This window comes from Marmota marmota, unplaced genomic scaffold (genome assembly GCF_001458135.2).
Source record: "Marmota marmota marmota unplaced genomic scaffold, marMar, whole genome shotgun sequence".
In the NCBI taxonomy this organism is placed as follows: Eukaryota; Metazoa; Chordata; class Mammalia; order Rodentia; family Sciuridae; genus Marmota; species Marmota marmota.
In genome coordinates, this window is record NW_026000174.1 from 10,463,625 (window position 1) to 10,482,562 (window position 18,938).

General features: G+C 44.5%; 1 protein-coding gene across 2 annotated transcripts in view; it reads left to right on the forward strand.

Moving 5' to 3' along the window:
* Window positions 1-18,846, forward strand: part of Kctd21 (potassium channel tetramerization domain containing 21) — a 22,338-nt gene extending 3,492 nt beyond the window's left edge. Inside the window, exons 1-2 of one of the 2 annotated variants that reach the window (XM_015477365.2) lie at window positions 337-385; window positions 17,714-18,846. In XM_015477365.2, the coding sequence (XP_015332851.1) occupies window positions 17,744-18,526 (783 nt within the window). In that variant the 5' untranslated portion in view covers window positions 337-385; window positions 17,714-17,743 and the 3' untranslated portion in view covers window positions 18,527-18,846. Of the gene's footprint in view, window positions 1-336; window positions 386-17,713 lie in introns of those variants that run through there. The other variant, XM_048788000.1, reaches the window with a different exon arrangement.
* Window positions 18,847-18,938: the final 92 nt, after the last annotated feature.

The following is an 18,938-nucleotide window of genomic DNA, read 5'->3' on the forward strand; positions in this document are numbered from 1 at the left end:
CCCCGAGGGCCAGCCCGGACTCTGGCGGCGCGGCCCCGGGGCTGCGGGACGAAGCGGGGGGAGGGGCGAGGTGCGGGAAAAAGGGCGGAGCCGAGCGGGGGCCACCCCGCGAGCCGCCACTCGGGCTGCGTCCCCTTTAAGACCAGCCGGCCTGTGCGCCGGCAGGGGCGGGGCGGGAAGCTGGGCGGCCTTCGCAGCGCCTTCTGGGAGATGGAGTCCGCGCCCAGTGCGCCGGGCCCTGAGAAGCGCAGAGAGAACTACAAGTCCCGAGCGCGGCGCGCAGACTCGGAGCCGCCACGCCCCTGGGTTGGGCCCCGGCCCTCCGCCTCCTCGCAAAGCTGCGCTGGCCGCCCGCGGAGGGGAGGCTGCAGAGCGAGGGCAGGAGGTGGGTGCGGTGCGGGCCGGGGCGGGGGGCTCGAGACCCACGGTGAAGGACGCGTGTCCATTAGGGCACCCGTCTTACCATGGAAGGTCACCTACTCCAGCCTCGCCGTCCTCGTCTGTGAAATGGGATGCCTATGCCAGTGGCTGCGGGGGGAGGGGCGCGTTTCGGGTAGAGGAGAGCGGGGGCAGGGGAATAGAACTATAAAAGAGGGGCGGGGCTGGTGGGAGGAGCTAGGAGGAAGGTGACGGTGGGAAACCCCGGATCAGAGGGTCGGGGCTGTGGGAGGAGTCTTTGGAAGGTGGGGCGAGGAGGGGCGGGGTCTCTAAGCGAGAGGAGGTCTCAGGTCAGGTCGGAGGGAGTCACGGGTTGAGGAGTGAGAGCTGAGAAAACCGGCGAGGCGAGCCTGTTTGGACAGGGTGGAGGGGCTTGGCGAAACGAGCAGGGACCCGAAGATGAAAGGGACCCATCCCAGCTCTGGAGAGCCCAGGGTGCGCAGCGCTGTTGGTGTGAGCCAGGGCCTGTGGATATACAGAACACCTTCCTTTCCTTGTGACCAGAAATAAAGAGCCCGTCCCTTGAGCTCAGTGCGTCATACACATGATCTCATTCAGCTCTCACACCCTGTAAAGACCAGACGTCATCATATCTGTTTACAAGTGAGGAACACAGGAGAAGCGACTTGCCCAAACACTCAGGAGTCCTTGCTCCAGAGGCCCTGCTTTTTTCTTGTACTCCAGAGAGGCAGAGGTTTAGCCTGGGGTGGGTGGCAGAGAGGAAACAAAAGTTCTGACGACCTGCCTTTCACAGGTTGTTCAGCAGGACTAGGTCCCTCAATTCTTCAGAATGCCAAGCCATGGTGTTGTGAGGATGAAAGGGAGAGACTAATTGGAAAGCTCTTTGTTTATAAAATTATCATTGTTAGAAGAAGCAGGAAAGCCATTGGGACAGAATGGTTCAAATGAGGTGCTTATGCTAGAGGAAAACCACAAGGTGAAGCCTGAGAGTGAGCTAAGAGTGCAAAGGAAAATTCTAGAAGAGGATGGGGGATGGTGGTTGTTGGGACCCTGCACCAGGTGAAAGAATATTTTGCTGTGCAAGTAGGGCAGTCTTGCCAGGTCAGGTGTCTTTCTTCTACCCCAGGTTTCCCCCTTCCCCTATCCTAATGGGCTTCTCACTCCAAGATGCCTTGTGTCTGCCTTGGGAAGCAGCCTGTAGGCTTAGAGATACAGCCTGGAGTTGAGCATGCTGACACATGCCTGTAATCCAAGGGGAGGCAGGAGTATCTCAAGTTTTGAGGCCAGCCTGGGCAAACATAGGCAATCTAGTGAGACCGTGTCTTTAAAAAAAAAAAAAGTGGGGCAATACAGACCTTACAAAATGGGACTAATGATGTAGCTGTAGGGTGTAGGATAGAAAGGGCAATGTCCCTACATAGTTCCAAGGGCTGTAAGTGAGAGTCTTTATCCTAGTGGGCTAACTGAGTAAGATGGAGAAATCTCTGGTTTATTGGAAGGCACATTATTCACTCTAAGCATTGACATCCTTGAAATTTACTTGACCATGTTCTGTTCATTCTGCTACATAGTGGGAACTCTCCTTGCGTTTACTTTCAGATGATCTACTGGTCCTTTCCCCATACCCTAGATTCCAAGTTGAAAATTCAAGAGTGTATTTTTTAAAAAATTTTTCTTTTTTAAAGTGTGGTACTATGGATTGAACTCAGGGCCTCATCCATGGTAGACAAGTGCTCTCCCCCTGAGCTGCATCCTCAGCCCTTTTTTCATTTTGAGACAGTTGCCCAGGCCAGCCTCAAACTTGTGATCCTCCTACCTTAGCCACCTGAATAGCTGGGATTACAGGTGTGTATCACCATCTGTAATAAGTTTTAAGAACCCAAGAGAGACTAGATCTTCTTATTGGTAGGTGACAGCCTGGGGTGGGTTTCTGGAGACAGAGGGAACATTCCTAACCTCAATAAGGAGGCCCAGCAACCATCTACTTATTTGGCTATTGTAAGGAATGAGAATAAAATGCTCAGAAGTTAAAGAGGAGGAAGAATCCCAGTTGAGAGGTGTGGCAAATGGAGATTTTCCTTCCCAGAACCTGCAGAGGGGATGGCAGATGCCAAATTGCAGAAGAAAGACAGGGCCTGCCATGGTTACCTGTGAAGCAGGGATATAATAGTGTCTACCTATGAGATTAAGAGAGATTAACATGACTGAAATACATAACACAGTAGTTACTGCTCAGTAAATGTTAATTCTTATTATTACTATTATGGTAGTGATTATGATCATCATTATCTGCCCAGGAAGTGGCCTAGGGCCACACAGTAAGCCAAGCCTCAGAACCCGATTCACATACAAGCTCAGGCCAAAAACTATGTACTATCCTCTACCCTGCAAAGCCCCACTGGTTCTTTCTGCCCATCCTCAACATTTCTGAGGCCCAAAAGTGACCCTCTCTGTGAACATCCTGAGTGAAAGCCATGGCAGGAGTTTCCTGCTGCTGCAGTAGCAGACTCTGGATTCAGGAACAAGGCCTCTGCAGCCCTCTTTCCCCAGCCTGGGTTTGGTGTGGCAGACAGGCAGTCCAGTGGCGAGGTTTCTGTGAGTGGTGCGTCCATCTAGAGAGATCACCCAACTTTAAATTCTAAAACTTCCAATTCTGGGCCATTTTAGCTTAACCCTGGTTGGCTTGGTCAGCCTCCAAAATGCAGCAACATTTGGGGATGAAAATGCTTCTTAGTAGCAATAACAAATCTGTAATTTATTGATTCTGGCTATTCATTGGGGTCTGGCACTCTGGCTGGAATTTCATGTCTGTGGTTTTATGAGGCAGATATTCCTTTCTTTACCCTTCTCAAAATATAAATATTTCTTAAATTTCTAAGCCTACAGAAAAGTTTATAGCCCTTCACTTAGGTGCACTAATCCACACCTGGCCACTTTTGCTTTTACTGTATACACTTATTTTCCCCCCAAGCCAAGTATGGTAAGGTATCCCCATAGTTCCAGGTACTTAGGACGCTGAAGCGGGAAAATACTTGAAGCCAGGATTTTGAGACCAGTTTGGCAACACAGTGAGAACCCATCACAAAAACAAATTATAGACATGCTGACACGTGGCCCCTGAATTCTTCAGCATACATGGGTCTCCTGATGACATTCTCCTATGTAACCACAATTACTGGTATCCTACCTGAGAAAAATAGCAAGTCAGTAATACTAATAAGCAGTTAAGACTAAAATGTTTCCAATTGCTGAAAAGTATCTTCTGTAAGTCTTTGGTTTTTAAAAATCAAATCTAGTCAAGATTCACGTATTATATCTGATTGTATCTCTTTTAGCAATCCATTGAATCTTAACAGAGCTCCTCCACCTGTTTGAATCTGTTTGGTTAGTTCTTTGATGATTAGATTCAGATTATTTTGCTGTTCTATCGATTAAGGTCATGATAACCTGATGTCTCCATTGCAAGGATAAAATTTTCTCTTTCTTTTTTGTATGGTGTGTGTGGTACTCGGAATTGAACCCAGGGTGGCAAGGTCTCTACCACTGCATCCCCAGCCCTTATTTGCTTTTGTTGTTTTGTTTATTTTTGGAGACGGGATCTTACTAAGTTGCATAGACTGGCCACACACTTTCAGTCCTGCCTCAGCCTTCCCAGCATCTAGGATTGTACATACATATCACTACACTTTGCAAATCTTACTTTTTTAAAAAAAAAATTTTTAGTTGTATATGGACACAGTACATTTATTTATTTATTTATTTATGGTGCTGAGGATCGAACCCAGTGCCTCACAATGTGGCTCACACGTGCTACCCCTGAGCTACAACCCCAGCCCAAAATTTGACTCTCTTGTAATTAATAAATAAATATGTGGAGTGATTCTTAGGAATTGTAAAATTGGGTGTTTCCGATAATCTTCCATATCACATCCACTGATGATTTTTGCCTAAATTGTGGCATCGAGGGTTGCAAAACAATAATTCTATCATTCCCTTTATATTTATTATTTGGTGTTCTTTTTTTTTATAGAATGACTTTTTTCTCACTCATTCCCCCTCTCTTTCTCCCTTTTGTTCTTTGGTAAGGTATGTTGTAGTCTGACCTGGATCCTTTTCTATCAAAGTCTTGAAATCATCAGTTTCTCCAGGAAGCCCTGATTTTGGGGATTGGGGGTGGGGAGGGGTGTAGGAGAGGATATATAGAAAGAAAAATCCAGGGCCAGGTGTACTCAGGACTCTTGAGTATTATTTCTAGGCTCCTTAGTGAGGAGAGCCAGGAAATGATGGAGCGAGAGAAAATTATCATTACTTAGTAGATTTATTATTTTACAACAGCTGATAATCGCTGATGGTGCAAGGGGAAAACTGTATTTGAAGTAGCTTCATTCTGTAAGTAATGTAGTTCATTATGGAAGTGGGCGGTAATGGAGGGAAAGAGGACGCTGCACAGAAGGAACCTGTGCCTATATCAGGGCTCCATGAGTGTACAGGCTAGACCCTCTGTGGCTTAGTTTAGCTGCCTGCTGAAGACAGATTGGAGAAGACACCAGGTTGCCACAGAGGACTTGTTCTCTGAAGGGTATCCAAATCTGGATCCTCCCACAGTTTGTGACTCTGAAGTCAAGAATGCGCATGGAGGGGCTGGGAATGCACCTCCATGGTAGAGCACCCAAGACCTAGCATGTGCAAGGCCCCAGGTCTGATCCCCAGCACCACGAAAACCAAGAAGAATGCATATGAAGCGCTGGGCAAAATGATTCATTCATCCTTATTTCAGGTTGTAAAATAAAGATAATGTGGCCTTTCCTGCCTGGCTCCCAGAGTTATTGTATGATCAAAATATATTTTTTTAAGAATTGTCACCAGTCTCTTCACATTTATTATAAAATTCCTTCTCTTTTTTAGTGTCCTAATACCACAGTTTGAATGTCATTGTTTTGTCATCTAATGTATTACACTAAGATGTTGCCTCTTTTTCAGAGATTCTTTGGGGTTATCACTCATTCTTCCAGATTCATATTTTAATTTTTTTGTCTTTAATAAAAAAAAAATACTCTTGGGATTTGGGTTAGGACAGCATAACAACCACACGTGTATATTGTGTGTGTATGTGTAGTGTTGGAGATTAAACTCAGGACCTTATGTAAGGGAGGCAAGCAAATACTCTACCATTGAGCTACATCCCCAGTCCCTATAATTAATTTTAGAAGTACAACTTTAATATCTTTTGTATTCCTCTCAGAAATAGTCATGGGTCTCTATTCAAGTTCTGTTTATGCTTCTTAATAAAATACCATAGCTTGCATTACTGGTTGGGACACAGACTCTAGACAGACCTCACTTTGGAATTCCTTTTTTGTTTGTTTGAGACAGAGTCTTACTAAGTTGCCCCAGGCTGGCTTTGAGCTTGCAATCCTGTTTCCTTCTGCCAAGTTGCTGAGATTATAGGCATACATCACCATGCCCGGGTCTCACTCAGAATTCTAAATCTGTCACCTCTAGTTTTGTTATCTTAAGTAGCTGCTTTCATTATTCTGGGCTTCAGTTTTATAATCCTAAAAACTGGGATGTTAATCATACCTACCTTATAGCATCAGTGTGGCTTTTTAATGAAATAATCTACAGGAAAATGTCTCACCTGGCTCAGGGCCTGTCGTAGTACTCAGGAAATGTTGGTTCTCTGCCCCTTGGTCTTTATGTGGGTCAGAATCAAGTCTGAGATGGCAGGTGTGAGTGCATCTGGCACGAAGAAGGAAGGGTACAAGTGATAGACCTTCAGGGGCCCCTGCTGTGAATGCCCAAAGAGGAGTGACATTGTTCATAATGGTCTTGCAGTCAGACAAGCCTAGGCTGACATCCTGGCTCTGCCACTGCTTTGGGCAGGTTACCTGACCTCTCTGAGCCTCAGTTTCTCCTTTGTAAAGTGAAGGTAATACTTTCTTTGAAGTAGTGTTATGGAACTTTTGGGAGCTAACATATATGAGGCACCCAGCACCAGTTTTGCTGCACATTAGGCACTCAGCATTAGCAATTTCTCTCATAAGGCCTGCAAGGACTGAGGGTGCCAGGACATGGTAGTAATCTCTAGAACAATATCTTGGACACCCTTCCCCATAGGACAACTTGTCTCAAAGATTTCTATTTTCTGTGGCACAATTAGAGGTTGCAAATGGCAATTTTCAGACCCTAGATGAAATTGCCCCTTCCCAAAGTGCCAAGCTGGACACCCTCCCATCGCAGCTGCAACTCTAGGCCCAGGCACCCTGGCCTCCCCCTTCCATGCCAGGTGCACTATAATCTGGTTTGACACTGGTGGTTTTCTCAGGGAGGCAAATGGTGCTGATTTTCCGGCTTCGTTTCAAGTCCAGGGGCAGACTAGAACATTAGATTTACCTCTTGGAACGTCTCCTTAAGAAAAATAATGCACACAGTGGTGGGGTTTAACTTCTACTTCCTTGTTTGGTTTACATTCCCATTCACCCTTTCAAATCTAACTTTAAAGAACCTGGCTTTTTGTGCTTTATTGCTTTATCATTAATGTCATGGGTTGCTGTTGAAGTAGAAAGCTTTAGGCAACTTGGTGGACTTGCCTTATGTCAGCTATAGAGGGACTCTGGGCCATCCTGGGATCTTGTCCTCTGATGCAAGTGAACAGAGTCCTTGGCCAGCAGTGAATGACCCCAGTCTAGTCTAACTAGATAAAAAGGGGATATGTGAATCTCTTGCTTGCATTTCACATTGGAGGTCCTGTGGAAATGAGAAGAGGGTTGAACTCAGATCTGGATTCAAATATCAACTCCACCCCTGACTGGGTATGTAGTCTCCTTTTCTGAGCCTCAGTTTCCTCATCTGCAAGATGGAGATGATAATAGGAGGACAGATGGCTTCCTTATACTTGGCTTGTTGGCCGATATAAAACAGATTAACATGCAAAAGCCCGTTTTAATCATGTGTACACACCTCACAGATAGCAGACTCAAAGAAATGGCAGGTCATTGAAGTTTATTCATCATCCTGAGCAAAAGAAAGGAAGAGGGGCTTGGGACTTCTAAGGATTTTGAGATAAAATTATGGGAAGGTGAGGAGAAGAAATGTGTGTTAGGCAGATAAGTCTCTCGGGTGATAAGTTGTCTCAGAGTAGTTCTCTTCTTGTACACATAGGTTTGCTAATGAAAGCTTCTTGTATAGAAGTGAATTTCCTTAACAAAGGGGAAGATTTTCAGAGCTACTCCTGTGTTTGCAGTTTCTGAAAATAACCATCTTGAAATGATCAATATGCCAAAGAGGAGGTAGCATATTTTGGTCTCTTGCAGCCATTTTGGGTGGTGGTTTGTCCTGGACCCTGAAAGTATCCACCTCAGAGTGTGACTGTGAAGACACTGAGGTAATGCATGAAAAGCATCTAACACAAAAGAATCGTTCTCTATGCTTTTCTACATTTTTTTAATTAAAATAGGTGTGAGACTATAGCTCAGTGGTAGAGTGCAATCCTAGCATGTACAAAGGTTCTAGGTTGGATCCCCAGCACGAAAAATTTTTAAAAGTAAAAGGTACCAAGTGTTAGCTGGCACTCAGCAGATGGTACCCCTTGTCCTGACAAGTGAGCTGCAGAGCAGTAAAAAGGCTGCTTCAGGAGGTCATTTCAGTCACCAGTCTGAGTCTGTTTTCTCATCTGCTCTAGAGGGAGACTGGCACCTACCTGCATTTCAAGACTTCAAAAGTTGCTGAGTGCAAAGGCCTTGGATATAGTAAAAGGCTTAGTAGATATTCAGTTCTTCTCTCTTAAAACAAACAAACAAAAAAAAAATGGTGGGGGGTGGAATGTTCACTGTGCAGGGATTGGAACCCAGGGCTTCATGCATGCCAGGTAAGCACTCCACCACTGATCTATCTACCCCAGCTCCCCCAAACTACTTTATTTACACTCACACCAACACCACATGTGTAGGACTTTCCCCATACCTACTGATTCTCTGACACTGTCCCACCTTAGTTAGCACAGACCCTACAGGTGAAGGGCTCAGTCCAACAGGACTGCCCCCACTTAAGAGGCCAATTCCAAGTCTAGGTTGTCACCTGTGATTCACACCATCTGGCTATAAATACAAGGTTCCTGCAATCCCCTCTCAGACTCAGTAGTTTATAAAAACAGTTCACAGAACTCAGGAAAGCAGCTTGCTTTCTAGACTCCTGTTTTATTATGGAAGGATACAAGTCAGGAGCAGCCAAATGGAAGAGCTGCACCCGGCACAGTATGGAGAGGGCACACAGCTTCCATGCCCTGTGCTCTGCCCTCCCTGCATCTCCCGGTGTTCACCAACTTGGAACCCTGCTTTTAAGTTTTTAGGTAGGTAAGCTGGACATGGTGGAACCTGCCTGTAATCCCAGAGGAGGTTGAGGCAGGAGATGAGCCTTCACAAGACTGTCTCAAAATTTTAAAAAGGGCTGGGGAAATAACTCAGAGGAAGAATGCTCCTAGGTCCAATCCCCAATACTACACAACACACACACACACACGGAACAGTGTTTGTGGAGGCTTCATCATGTAGACATGGTTGACTAAATCATTTGTTGGTCATTAGTAACTAAGTCACTTTCTAGTCACTCACTTGGAGATAGGGGGTGAAGTTTTCCAACCCATGATGGTGGTTGTTGGGCAACCAACCCCTAATCCTTTAACAAACTGGTGTGATTGATTGGATGACAGGGGCTTGTTATGAATAATAAAAGATGTTCCTTTCATTGGTCACAGTGACCCAGGCCTGTAATCCCAGCTATTGGGGAGGCTGAGGTAGGCGGATCATAAATTTGAGGCTAGCCTCAGCAACTAAGTGAGACTCTGTCCAAAAAATTAAAAGGGCTGGGGATACAACTCAATGGTAGAGTGCCCTGGGTTTATTACCTAGTATCGCAGTGGGGGGAAGAATTTAAAAGTTCTCCTTTCACCTTTATTTCAGAAACTCGGGACAAAACCAATTATTATAACAAAAGAAGTTCCAATAGCTTTTATCATCTAGGACATTACAAGGGTTTTAGGAACCCTGGCTGAGAGCTGGGAAGTAAAACCAGCTCTCCATTTCTTCTTGTATCGCGGTTTCACACAGCCCCTCCCTGCGTTGCCACCAACTCTAGGCAGTGAATAAGCAGACATGAGACATGTCATTGCTCTCAGCTCACAAACCAAGCAGTGGTTTTCCACTTTTGTTTTTGTTTTTTTCTTTTATCATTTTGGAATTCAGAAAACAATACCCCCAAAGTATGGCACTTCAGCATGCTGAGTGTTTTGAATTGGGGAGATCCAAGGTCTCTCTGCCACCCCTCTTTCTTTCCCAACTGCAGGGAGGGGTTTTCTCTGAAGATCCCTGTCTGACTAAAGACAAGGAATTGTCATGAGTCCCTTTCCCAGGAATCTCATCAACCCAGGAAGATTAACTGAATCAGAAGAAATTGAAGCACACGCAAACTGTCACAGGCTGTCACCCATTCTTCTAAGGGGTGTTCCTAGACAACTTTCATTACCTGAAAGACTTAATCTGCATAACAGTACCACCTTTATGTTCCACACAACTCTCAGGGCTACCCTCCCCAGAAACCCCCCAGTCCCTTTTCTTTCCTGTTGCTCAGGGCACTGTAGAGACTTAAGTCATCCAACCTTCTGGTTTCCCACGCATATATACATAATTAAAATGGTTTTTCTCTTGTTAATCTGTCTACTCTCAGTTTATTTCATAGAGTCAATTATCTGACCTTCAGAGGGTAGTTTTTTCTGCCCCCTACAATCACAACCCATGATGTACAGATATATTTGATGTCATGATCCAGTTCACAAATGCCCACAAAACTTCCACAGCAATATTTATGATATATTTGACTGGTAACAATACCTTCATTGTACTGATTTCTTGATTTATTAATAATTTACTACCTTCATTTTTTTCCCAGTTTTTTTGAGACAAAATTTACATATAGTAAAATTTGTCCTTCTCAGGTATATATGAATTTTGATAATATATAGTCATTTGACCACCATAACATCAAGATATTTCATATTTTCATCACTTCAAAATATTCCCTTGCACCTCTATTTAGCCAACATCTTTTCCCCAAACCAGCCTCCTGCTGTGTTCTGTCTCTGTACTTCTGCTTTCTCCAGGAGGTTTTTGTGGTTTTGTTTGAGGGAGGGTACTGGGGATTAAACATAGGGATGCTTTACCACTGAGCTATATTTGCAGCCCTATTTATTTATTTATTCATTCAAGAAAGGGTCTTGCTAAGTTACTTAGGGCCTCATTAAATTGCTGAGGCTCCACTTGAAATTTACAATCCTCCTGCCTCAGCCTCCTGAGTCACTGGGATTACAGGTATGCGCCACCACTTTCAGAAGGTTATACAAATAGAATCGTGCAACATGTAAATTTCTGAGGCTGGCTTCTTTCACTTAAGGTAATAACTTTTGTAATTCATCTATATGGGTGGGAGGGTGTGTGTGTGTGTGTGTGTGTGTGTGTGTGTGTGTTGTTAATATATATTGCTGAGTCATATTCCATTGAATGTATATACCACAGTTCATGTATTTACCATTTACATTTTGGTTTGGGCAACTATGAATAAAGCTGCATTCAGACTTTTTGTTTTAGTATTAGGGATTGAACACGGGTGCTTTACCACTGAGCTGCACCCTCAGGTCTTGCAAAATTGCCCTGGAACTAGTGTGTTTGTGTTAGGGTTAGGGTTAGGGTTAGGGTTTAGGGTTTAGGGTTTAGGGTTAGGGTTAGGGTTAAGTTAGCTTCAACCTTGCAATCTTCCTGCCTCAGCCTCCCAGATAGCAGGGATTACAGGTGTGTGCCACCATATACAGTTTACATATAGGCTTTTGTGTGGATATATATCTTCATATCCCTGGGATTGATATCTAGGAATGGGATCACTTAATTGTACAGCAGTTGTTTCCACTTGATAGAACCAATTTGCTTTCTCAGCAGCGTATCAGAGTTTCCATTTTTCATTAGCATTTGGTTTTGTCAGATTTTTAGATAAGCCATTTTCATAGGTATATAGTTATCACCATAAGGGGGTCCGAGATCTCTCCAGAGGCAGAGGAGACTTCTACTCAGAATTTCCATGCTCTTGGGCTGGGGTGTAGCTCAGCAGCAGAGTGCTTGCCTAGCACGCGTGAGTCACTGGGTTTGATACTCAGCACCCTGTAAAAATAAATAAATAAAATAAAGGCATTCTGTCCATCTACAACTACAAAAAAATTCTTTTTTAAAACTTCCTTGCTCTTCATGAGAAGAAGATCACCATTAAACAGGGACAAGAGTGGAGAGGGAAAGGGAGAGAGAAGGGAAATTGCATGGTAAAGGGAGGAGACCCTCATTGTTATACAAAATTACATATAAGAGGAAGTGAGGGGAAAGGGGAAATGAATTACAGTAGATGGGGTAGAGAGAGAAGATGGGAGGGGAGGGGAGGGGGGATAGTAGAGGATAGAAAAGGCAGCAGAATACAACATACACGAGTATGGCAGTATGTAAAAAAGTGGATGTGTAACCGATGTGATTCTGCAATCTGTATACGGGGTAAAAATGAGAGTTCATGATCCACTTGAATCAAATGTATGAAATATGATATGTCAAGAGCTTTGTAATGTTTTGAACAACTAATAATAAGAAAAAAGAAAACTTCCATGCTCTTGACACATCATAGAAAAGAATTTAAGGACGCATCAGTGATCAGTAGCAAAACAAGACGTGTTATAAAGGGACGGTAACGCTAGAGATTGAGAGTATAGGGGAAGAGCCAGGGTGAGTCACATTGCTTTGGTCTGGGGAACTAGACTAAAAGTGTAGCGTGTCTAGGGGCCTGGACTAGAGGTGGAGTCAGGGTGGGATTAAACAATTTTGCACCAGTTTCCCTTGGGTTTGCCCATTGCCCTTGAGTGTTTTAATCCAGCATCTTAGTTCCTACAGATGCCTTGTGGTTATCTTGTGGTTTTTGTTGCTTTCTCATCAGCCAGTCAGCAAGCTTCTGGCAAGGATGCAGGCTGGGTTCTTGGGAGTTGTTCTATTCCAGTAGTTCATAGACATTTCTCTTTGGAGACTCAGTGCTCTCTTTGTATCCCTCAATTCCTATCTCATGGTGTCTAATTGTGGTTTTAATTTTCATGTCCCTAATGACTAATCATGGTGAACATCTTTTCATATTGTTACTGTTTCAAGATTCAGTCTTCTTGCAACTCAAAAGCTAATACTCGGATACAAGAGTTGGTGGGAAGGAAATCAGGTTTATATTCAAGGGCCAGCAGCCTGAGAAGATGGAAGAAGATATTGTCCCCCCAAAAAGACCATCTGTGGGAACTCAGGTACATGAGAGGGCTTTTATATGGAGGTAAAAGAAGTACAGAGGGACAGTAGGCAGGAAGACTATGTACTAGACCAGGTCATTTGCATCCAGGGCTTGGCTTTTTTCCTTTGGCTAGAACATTGCAATCATCCCGGGCCTCCTGGGACTAGTTCCTGTAATTCTTTAAACAAACACATTACTTTTCTGCAAGTTAAGCATTGTCTTACACATTGTGATAAAAACTGAAAGTTACCAGATCTTCTGGGTTCTATAAATCTAAAGAAAGATTATTTAGCAGTTAATATCTTAATTATTTAGGTGCACCTTTTATTTAAATTCAAGATGCTGAGCAAATGTAGGGGAAGTAACTCTACAAGGACATTTTGCAAAGGAGTAGTCACTATTACAGTGTCATTATTTGTCACACACACACACTTTCATGAAGTATTTGATCTTTTACCCATATTTAAATTTTTGTTTTATTGTACTATGCTGAACTCAGGACCCTGTGTATGCTGTGCAACTGCTCTGCCATTGAGTTCCATCTCCAGCCCTGCACATTTTTTAAATTGAGTTGTTTGTTTTCACATTATCTTTTATATTTATCCGGCTAATCCTTTATAAGATAGGTATTTTGTAAATATTTTCTTCCAGTTTATGTCTTAGTCTTTCATTTTCTTAACAGTATCTTTTGAAGAACATTTGCTTTTTTTTTTTTTTTTTGGATGACGCTACTAAGTTTATTTCTTTCTTTTTAAAATATTTTTAGTTGTATATGGACACAATACTTTTGTTTATTTAGTGTCATGTGGTGCTGGGAATCAAACCCAGGGCCTCACACATGCTAGGCAAGTGCTCTACCGCTGAGCTACAGCCCCAGTCCCCCCACCTTTTTTTTAATGGTTTATCCCTTTTGGGTCCTATTCAAGTAATCTTTGCGTAACTAACCCAAAGTCATAAAGATTTTGTCTTAGAAATTTTGTTTTGTTTAGTTTTCAGGGAGGTTTCTGGAGATTGAATTCAGAGGCACTCAACCACTGAGCCACATTCCCAGCCCTATTTTGTATTTTATTTAGAGACAGGGTCTCACTGAGTAGCTTAGTGCCTCACTTTTGCTGAGGCTGGCTTTGAACTTGTGATTTTCCTGCCTCAGCCTCCCAAGCTGCTGGGATTACAGGTATGCACCACTGTGCCCGGCTTCTCCTAGAAATTTATAGTTCTATGTTTTACATTTAAATCTATGATCAATTTTGAGTTAATTTTTCATATATGGTGCCAGAATTGGCAAGTTTCCTTTTCTTTTCCTCATATAGATGTCCAGTGACCTTCATTTTGCTGAAGTAGGGAAGAACACTGTGTGCAAAGCAAATCAGTAATGACAGAGGGGTGGGTGCTGCCAAGAAAATCTGCACAAGGTTCCAGGAGTCTCTTGAGAGGAGAACCCTTAACTTTGGGAAGATACGGGGACAGTCTTCTAGAGATTGTGATTCCTAGATTAGGCCTTAAAAGTTAACAGAGGAGCTGGGCGCTCTGGCGCCCGCCTATAATCCCAGTGGTTCAGGAAGATCGTGAATTCAAAGCCAGCCTCAGCAACGACAAGGTGCTTAGCAACTTAGTGAGACTCTGTTTCTAAATAAAATACAAATAGAGCTGGGGATGTGACTCAGTGGTTGAGTGTCCCTGAGTTCAATCCCCAGTACCAAAAAAAAAAAAAAGTTAACAGTAGAGGAGTTGGAAAAGGTAGGAAAGGGTGATATAGGAGAGCAAAAGCAGGACAGGTGAGGGTAACTCAGTGGTGTCTGCAGTGCCAAAACCTGGAGTGTGTGAGGGGCAGGGTTGGAAGTGAGTGGAAGAGCAAGGTAGTTTGGGTGGGCAGTAACGCTTCAGGATGGTCATTCTGCAGACCAGAATGGAGGATGGACAGAAGGTAGGGAGCCTAGTGAGATTGCAAGTGTAGAGGAAGAAGGAATGAGACCTGAGCTCCTGTTAGAGGAGCTCTTGCAGGAGGAGCTCTAGGAATAAAGACGGAGTCAAGGTGCCATCGGGCTGAAGAGATCAGCCGGCCTCCTGGCTCTTGGGCTCACGTAGTTGCATGAGTGAGAATAGCTCACAGCAGGGCTGGGGGCAGAGAAATTTTATTAGGCTGCGGTACCTGTGGGATATCCAGATAAAGATGGCCAGGAGATAACTGGACACAGATGAAGGACTGTAGCTCAGTAGTGTTGGTTCATTACCACCTGACTGCAAACCCTCTGCCTTATTCAGGAAGCTCCTCAGACCCCCGCCCAAGGTGCCAGTTCCTGCCTCCTGTCATTGTGTCTTCTGTAACAGGGCTATGGGTTTGTGATGGTGGATGCTGTGGCCCTGTGACAAGAACACAGGGCCTTGGGGACTGAAACTCTGTGACTCAGTAGGTATGGGGTGAACACCAGAGACAGCACATTGGATTAGAAACAGGAGACCTGACTTCTAGCCAACCTTTTCCCTTACTGACTATGACTCTGTGCTGGCCTCTCCAGAAAAATGACTAGAGCCATCATGTCATGATAGGGACAGGAAAGCAGGTGCTCTGCTGCTCTTCCAAGTAGAGAAACAGGAGTTTGGGCACCTACACAAGGATCCCCAGAAATGTCCTATGGCTGTTGACCACCTCACCCATCCACAGTGTCCTGAGCACTTCAACACTCATGCCTGGAGGAGATGTGGGGTCTGCAGCCTGCAGAACTATGAGGAAAGGCAGCTCAACCTTATTCAGGGGCCTGCTTGGAGCTAAGCCACTTCACAGAGCCTGGGCCTGAAATTCATTGTTTTGGAGAGGGAAGAGTTTATTTGGCTTTTTTTTTTTTTTTTACCCCCACGAGAGAGACTAAAAACTAGAATTTGCAAATTATTATCTGGAGAGGAGAAGAGATAAAGGAGACTAGAGTCCTGGAAAGAGGGAAATGAGGAAAAAGAAGGTTCTGGAATCTGATTCCAGATTCTGCCTAACTAGGCTTGAGCCCCAACACCCTGCAGCTGCTGCATCTGAAAGCAAGCCTCCACCCCAGCAGCTGCCGCCTCCCTTGCCCACCCCCCTCTATTGTACCTCCCCACTGTCTCGCAGCCCATCTGCTCCAGGCCTCTGTTGACGGTTTTGTAACTTTGTCATGGGCTTGCTTCTCTTCAGACACTCCAAATGGGATGATCAAGTTCTACAATACCAAAGTGCCCCATTATACTGGGAAGGACTCACAAGGGGTTCCCTACCCCCCAGAATTGGGTGAGGCAGCTGAGCATCTCCCATACTCAGCATAGCCCCCATTCTCTGAGGAAATGGTGTCTCAGTGCAGTCATCTTCTTCAGAAGGCAGACACATGGTGAGAGGTTCTTGCCACCTCTACTGGGTGACTCTGGGAAAGCTCCTACCACTGCCATGGACCTCTGTTTCCCCATCTGGACAGTACATATGTTTAGCAAGATGTTCTTTTTAATCTTTTTATATATATATATATATTTTTTATTTGTTCTACTTAGTTGTGCATGACAGCAGAATGCATATCAATTCATCAAACACAAATGTAGGGTAACATTTCAATTCTCTGGTTGTACGCGGTATAGAGACACCCTATTCATGCAATCATACATGTACCCAGGCTAAATAATGATGTCCATCTCATTCCACAATCTTCAGCAAGATGTTCTTTATGTGCTAGGATTCTTTTCCAGCCTACTCCCCCGGCTCCTGGTTCGCTGTTTCTTATCTCCCCCAACAGCCTGGGCTCCTTTGGAGGGCAGCATTGGGATTGATTCTTCTTGGTGTCCCCTACCCTCGTGACAGATTGCTGAATATATTCCACAGGCTGGCTCTGGGGAAAGTAGTTGGAAACTGAGAGGATATATCTCAAGCTTTCCAGAACCTTAAAGAGAAGTTAGAATCTAAGATTTCAGGTGGAAGGAGACTTACCAGTCCTAGACACGAGACTCTTGAGATCAGAGAGGGATTTTGTTAAAGAATAGGTATAACACATTCAGGAAGATGTTCTGGACAGAGTCCTACATTTGCACTGACCCTACAATCAGTTTCAGAGAAGTCTGGGAAACTGGATCATGACAGGAAAGGAGTAGCCAAGAGCATATTCATGACAAGGCAAGTTATCACAGGAGCAGACAGAGTCCCAAAAGGATAGTCCTTTGGAAGCCAGAGGACTGAATGATCCATGTGGGTCAGGAAGGTAGATGGAAGTGGCACTAATCACAGCCATTCATTGTAAAATCTTGAAGAAAAAATAATTAAATTCAGAGGGAACATTGATGTAGTAGGAGTACTGGGCCCAGAGTCATGTTTCAAAGTATGTTAAATACTAGAGTACCAATCTTTTGGCTAGTAAGCATTTACACATTTTTCTTTCATAGAAAGGAAGCTGCGTTTGAATCCTGCCAAGGCATTGCACATCTCTGGGTGTGGGAATGAATCTTGGCAGGTTTCCTCATCTGCACGACAGGGATGGATAATGGTATTGTCTATATTAGCAGGTGATATGACTGTTAAGTAAGCAAATACATGTAAGAGCCTGTAGTGTAGCTTTCAGTTCAGGAACATTTTCCTTTCTTCCTTTAGGCCAGTAGTGGTTCTCTATTCTCAATGAACATCTGCAATTACCAGGAGAACTTTTTTAAGATACCAGTGCCGGGGCCATGTTCCCACAGAATCTCCAGGGGTTGGGAACAAGGCTTTGGGTTTCTTGTTGTTTTCTTTCTTGCTTGCTTGCTTGCTTTTTCCTTCTTTCTGTCTTTCTTCCTTTTTCTCCCCTCAATTCCCAAGTGAATCTAATGTGCTTTATACATTGTGACAATTGACAGTAATCAGTCATTCATCAAGTATTAATTCATTAATTAAAGTTCAAGTCATATTAGTTTGGTCTAGATTAAGGAGTTAAGAACTGGGACTACCCAGATAGGGTTGTAATAGTCATTTCTCATTTTCTCCCTCTAGAACTATTTCCTGGCACCCCAGCCTCCTGCCATGTCTGACCCCATTACACTGAATGTCGGGGGGAAGCTTTACACTACGTCCCTGGCAACCCTGACCAGCTTCCCTGACTCCATGTTAGGTGCCATGTTTAGTGGGAAGATGCCCACCAAGAGGGACAGCCAGGGCAACTGCTTTATTGATCGTGATGGCAAAGTGTTCCGCTATATCCTCAACTTCCTGCGGACTTCCCACCTGGACCTGCCTGAAGACTTCCAGGAGATGGGCTTGCTCCGCAGAGAGGCTGACTTCTACCAGGTACAACCCCTAATAGAGGCACTGCAGGAGAAGGAGGTGGAGCTCTCCAAGGCAGAGAAGAACGCCATGCTCAACATCACACTGAAGCAGCGTGTGCAGACGGTCCACTTCACTGTGCGCGAGGCACCCCAGATTTATAGCCTCTCGTCCTCCAGCATGGAGGTCTTCAATGCCAACATCTTCAGCACATCTTGCCTCTTCCTCAAACTCCTCGGCTCCAAGCTCTTCTACTGCTCCAATGGCAATCTCTCCTCCATCACCAGCCATTTACAGGACCCCAACCACCTGACTCTGGACTGGGTGGCCAATGTGGAAGGCCTGCCCGAGGAGGAGTACACCAAACAGAACCTTAAGAGGCTCTGGGTGGTGCCCGCCAACAAGCAGATCAACAGCTTCCAGGTCTTCGTGGAGGAGGTGCTGAAAATTGCTCTGAGTGATGGCTTCTGCATCGATTCTTCTCACCCACATGCTCTGGATTTTATGAACAATAAGATTATTCGGTTAATACGGTACAGGTAAAAAGATCCCAGTAACACTGGAGAGGGGGTTCCCAAGAAACTCTATATTAGCCAAGGCTTTGGAGAGTGTCTCACCAGTAATGGTGAGGCAGGGTACTAGACTAATCTACATTAATTGCATTGCAGGACTTGATTCCCTTATGATAAAGTCCACCTTTTGGAATCCACATGTCCTCTGAACAGAACCACCTTTTTCTTGCCATTTTGAGCTGGAGCTGGGCAATTTATTATGACAAGGGAAGAGTTGGCTGATGTGAATGAAAGGAGTCCACAGGAGGACTTTCTGGTCAGGGTAGAGGAGCAGACGTTTTCTCATGGACTCCATCTCTGCACCAGTCGCCAGTGCCTCATGGACCCGTGTGAAAGAAAAAAGTTCCTGGCAGCAAAAGGGGTGGAATGAGAAGCAAAGGTTT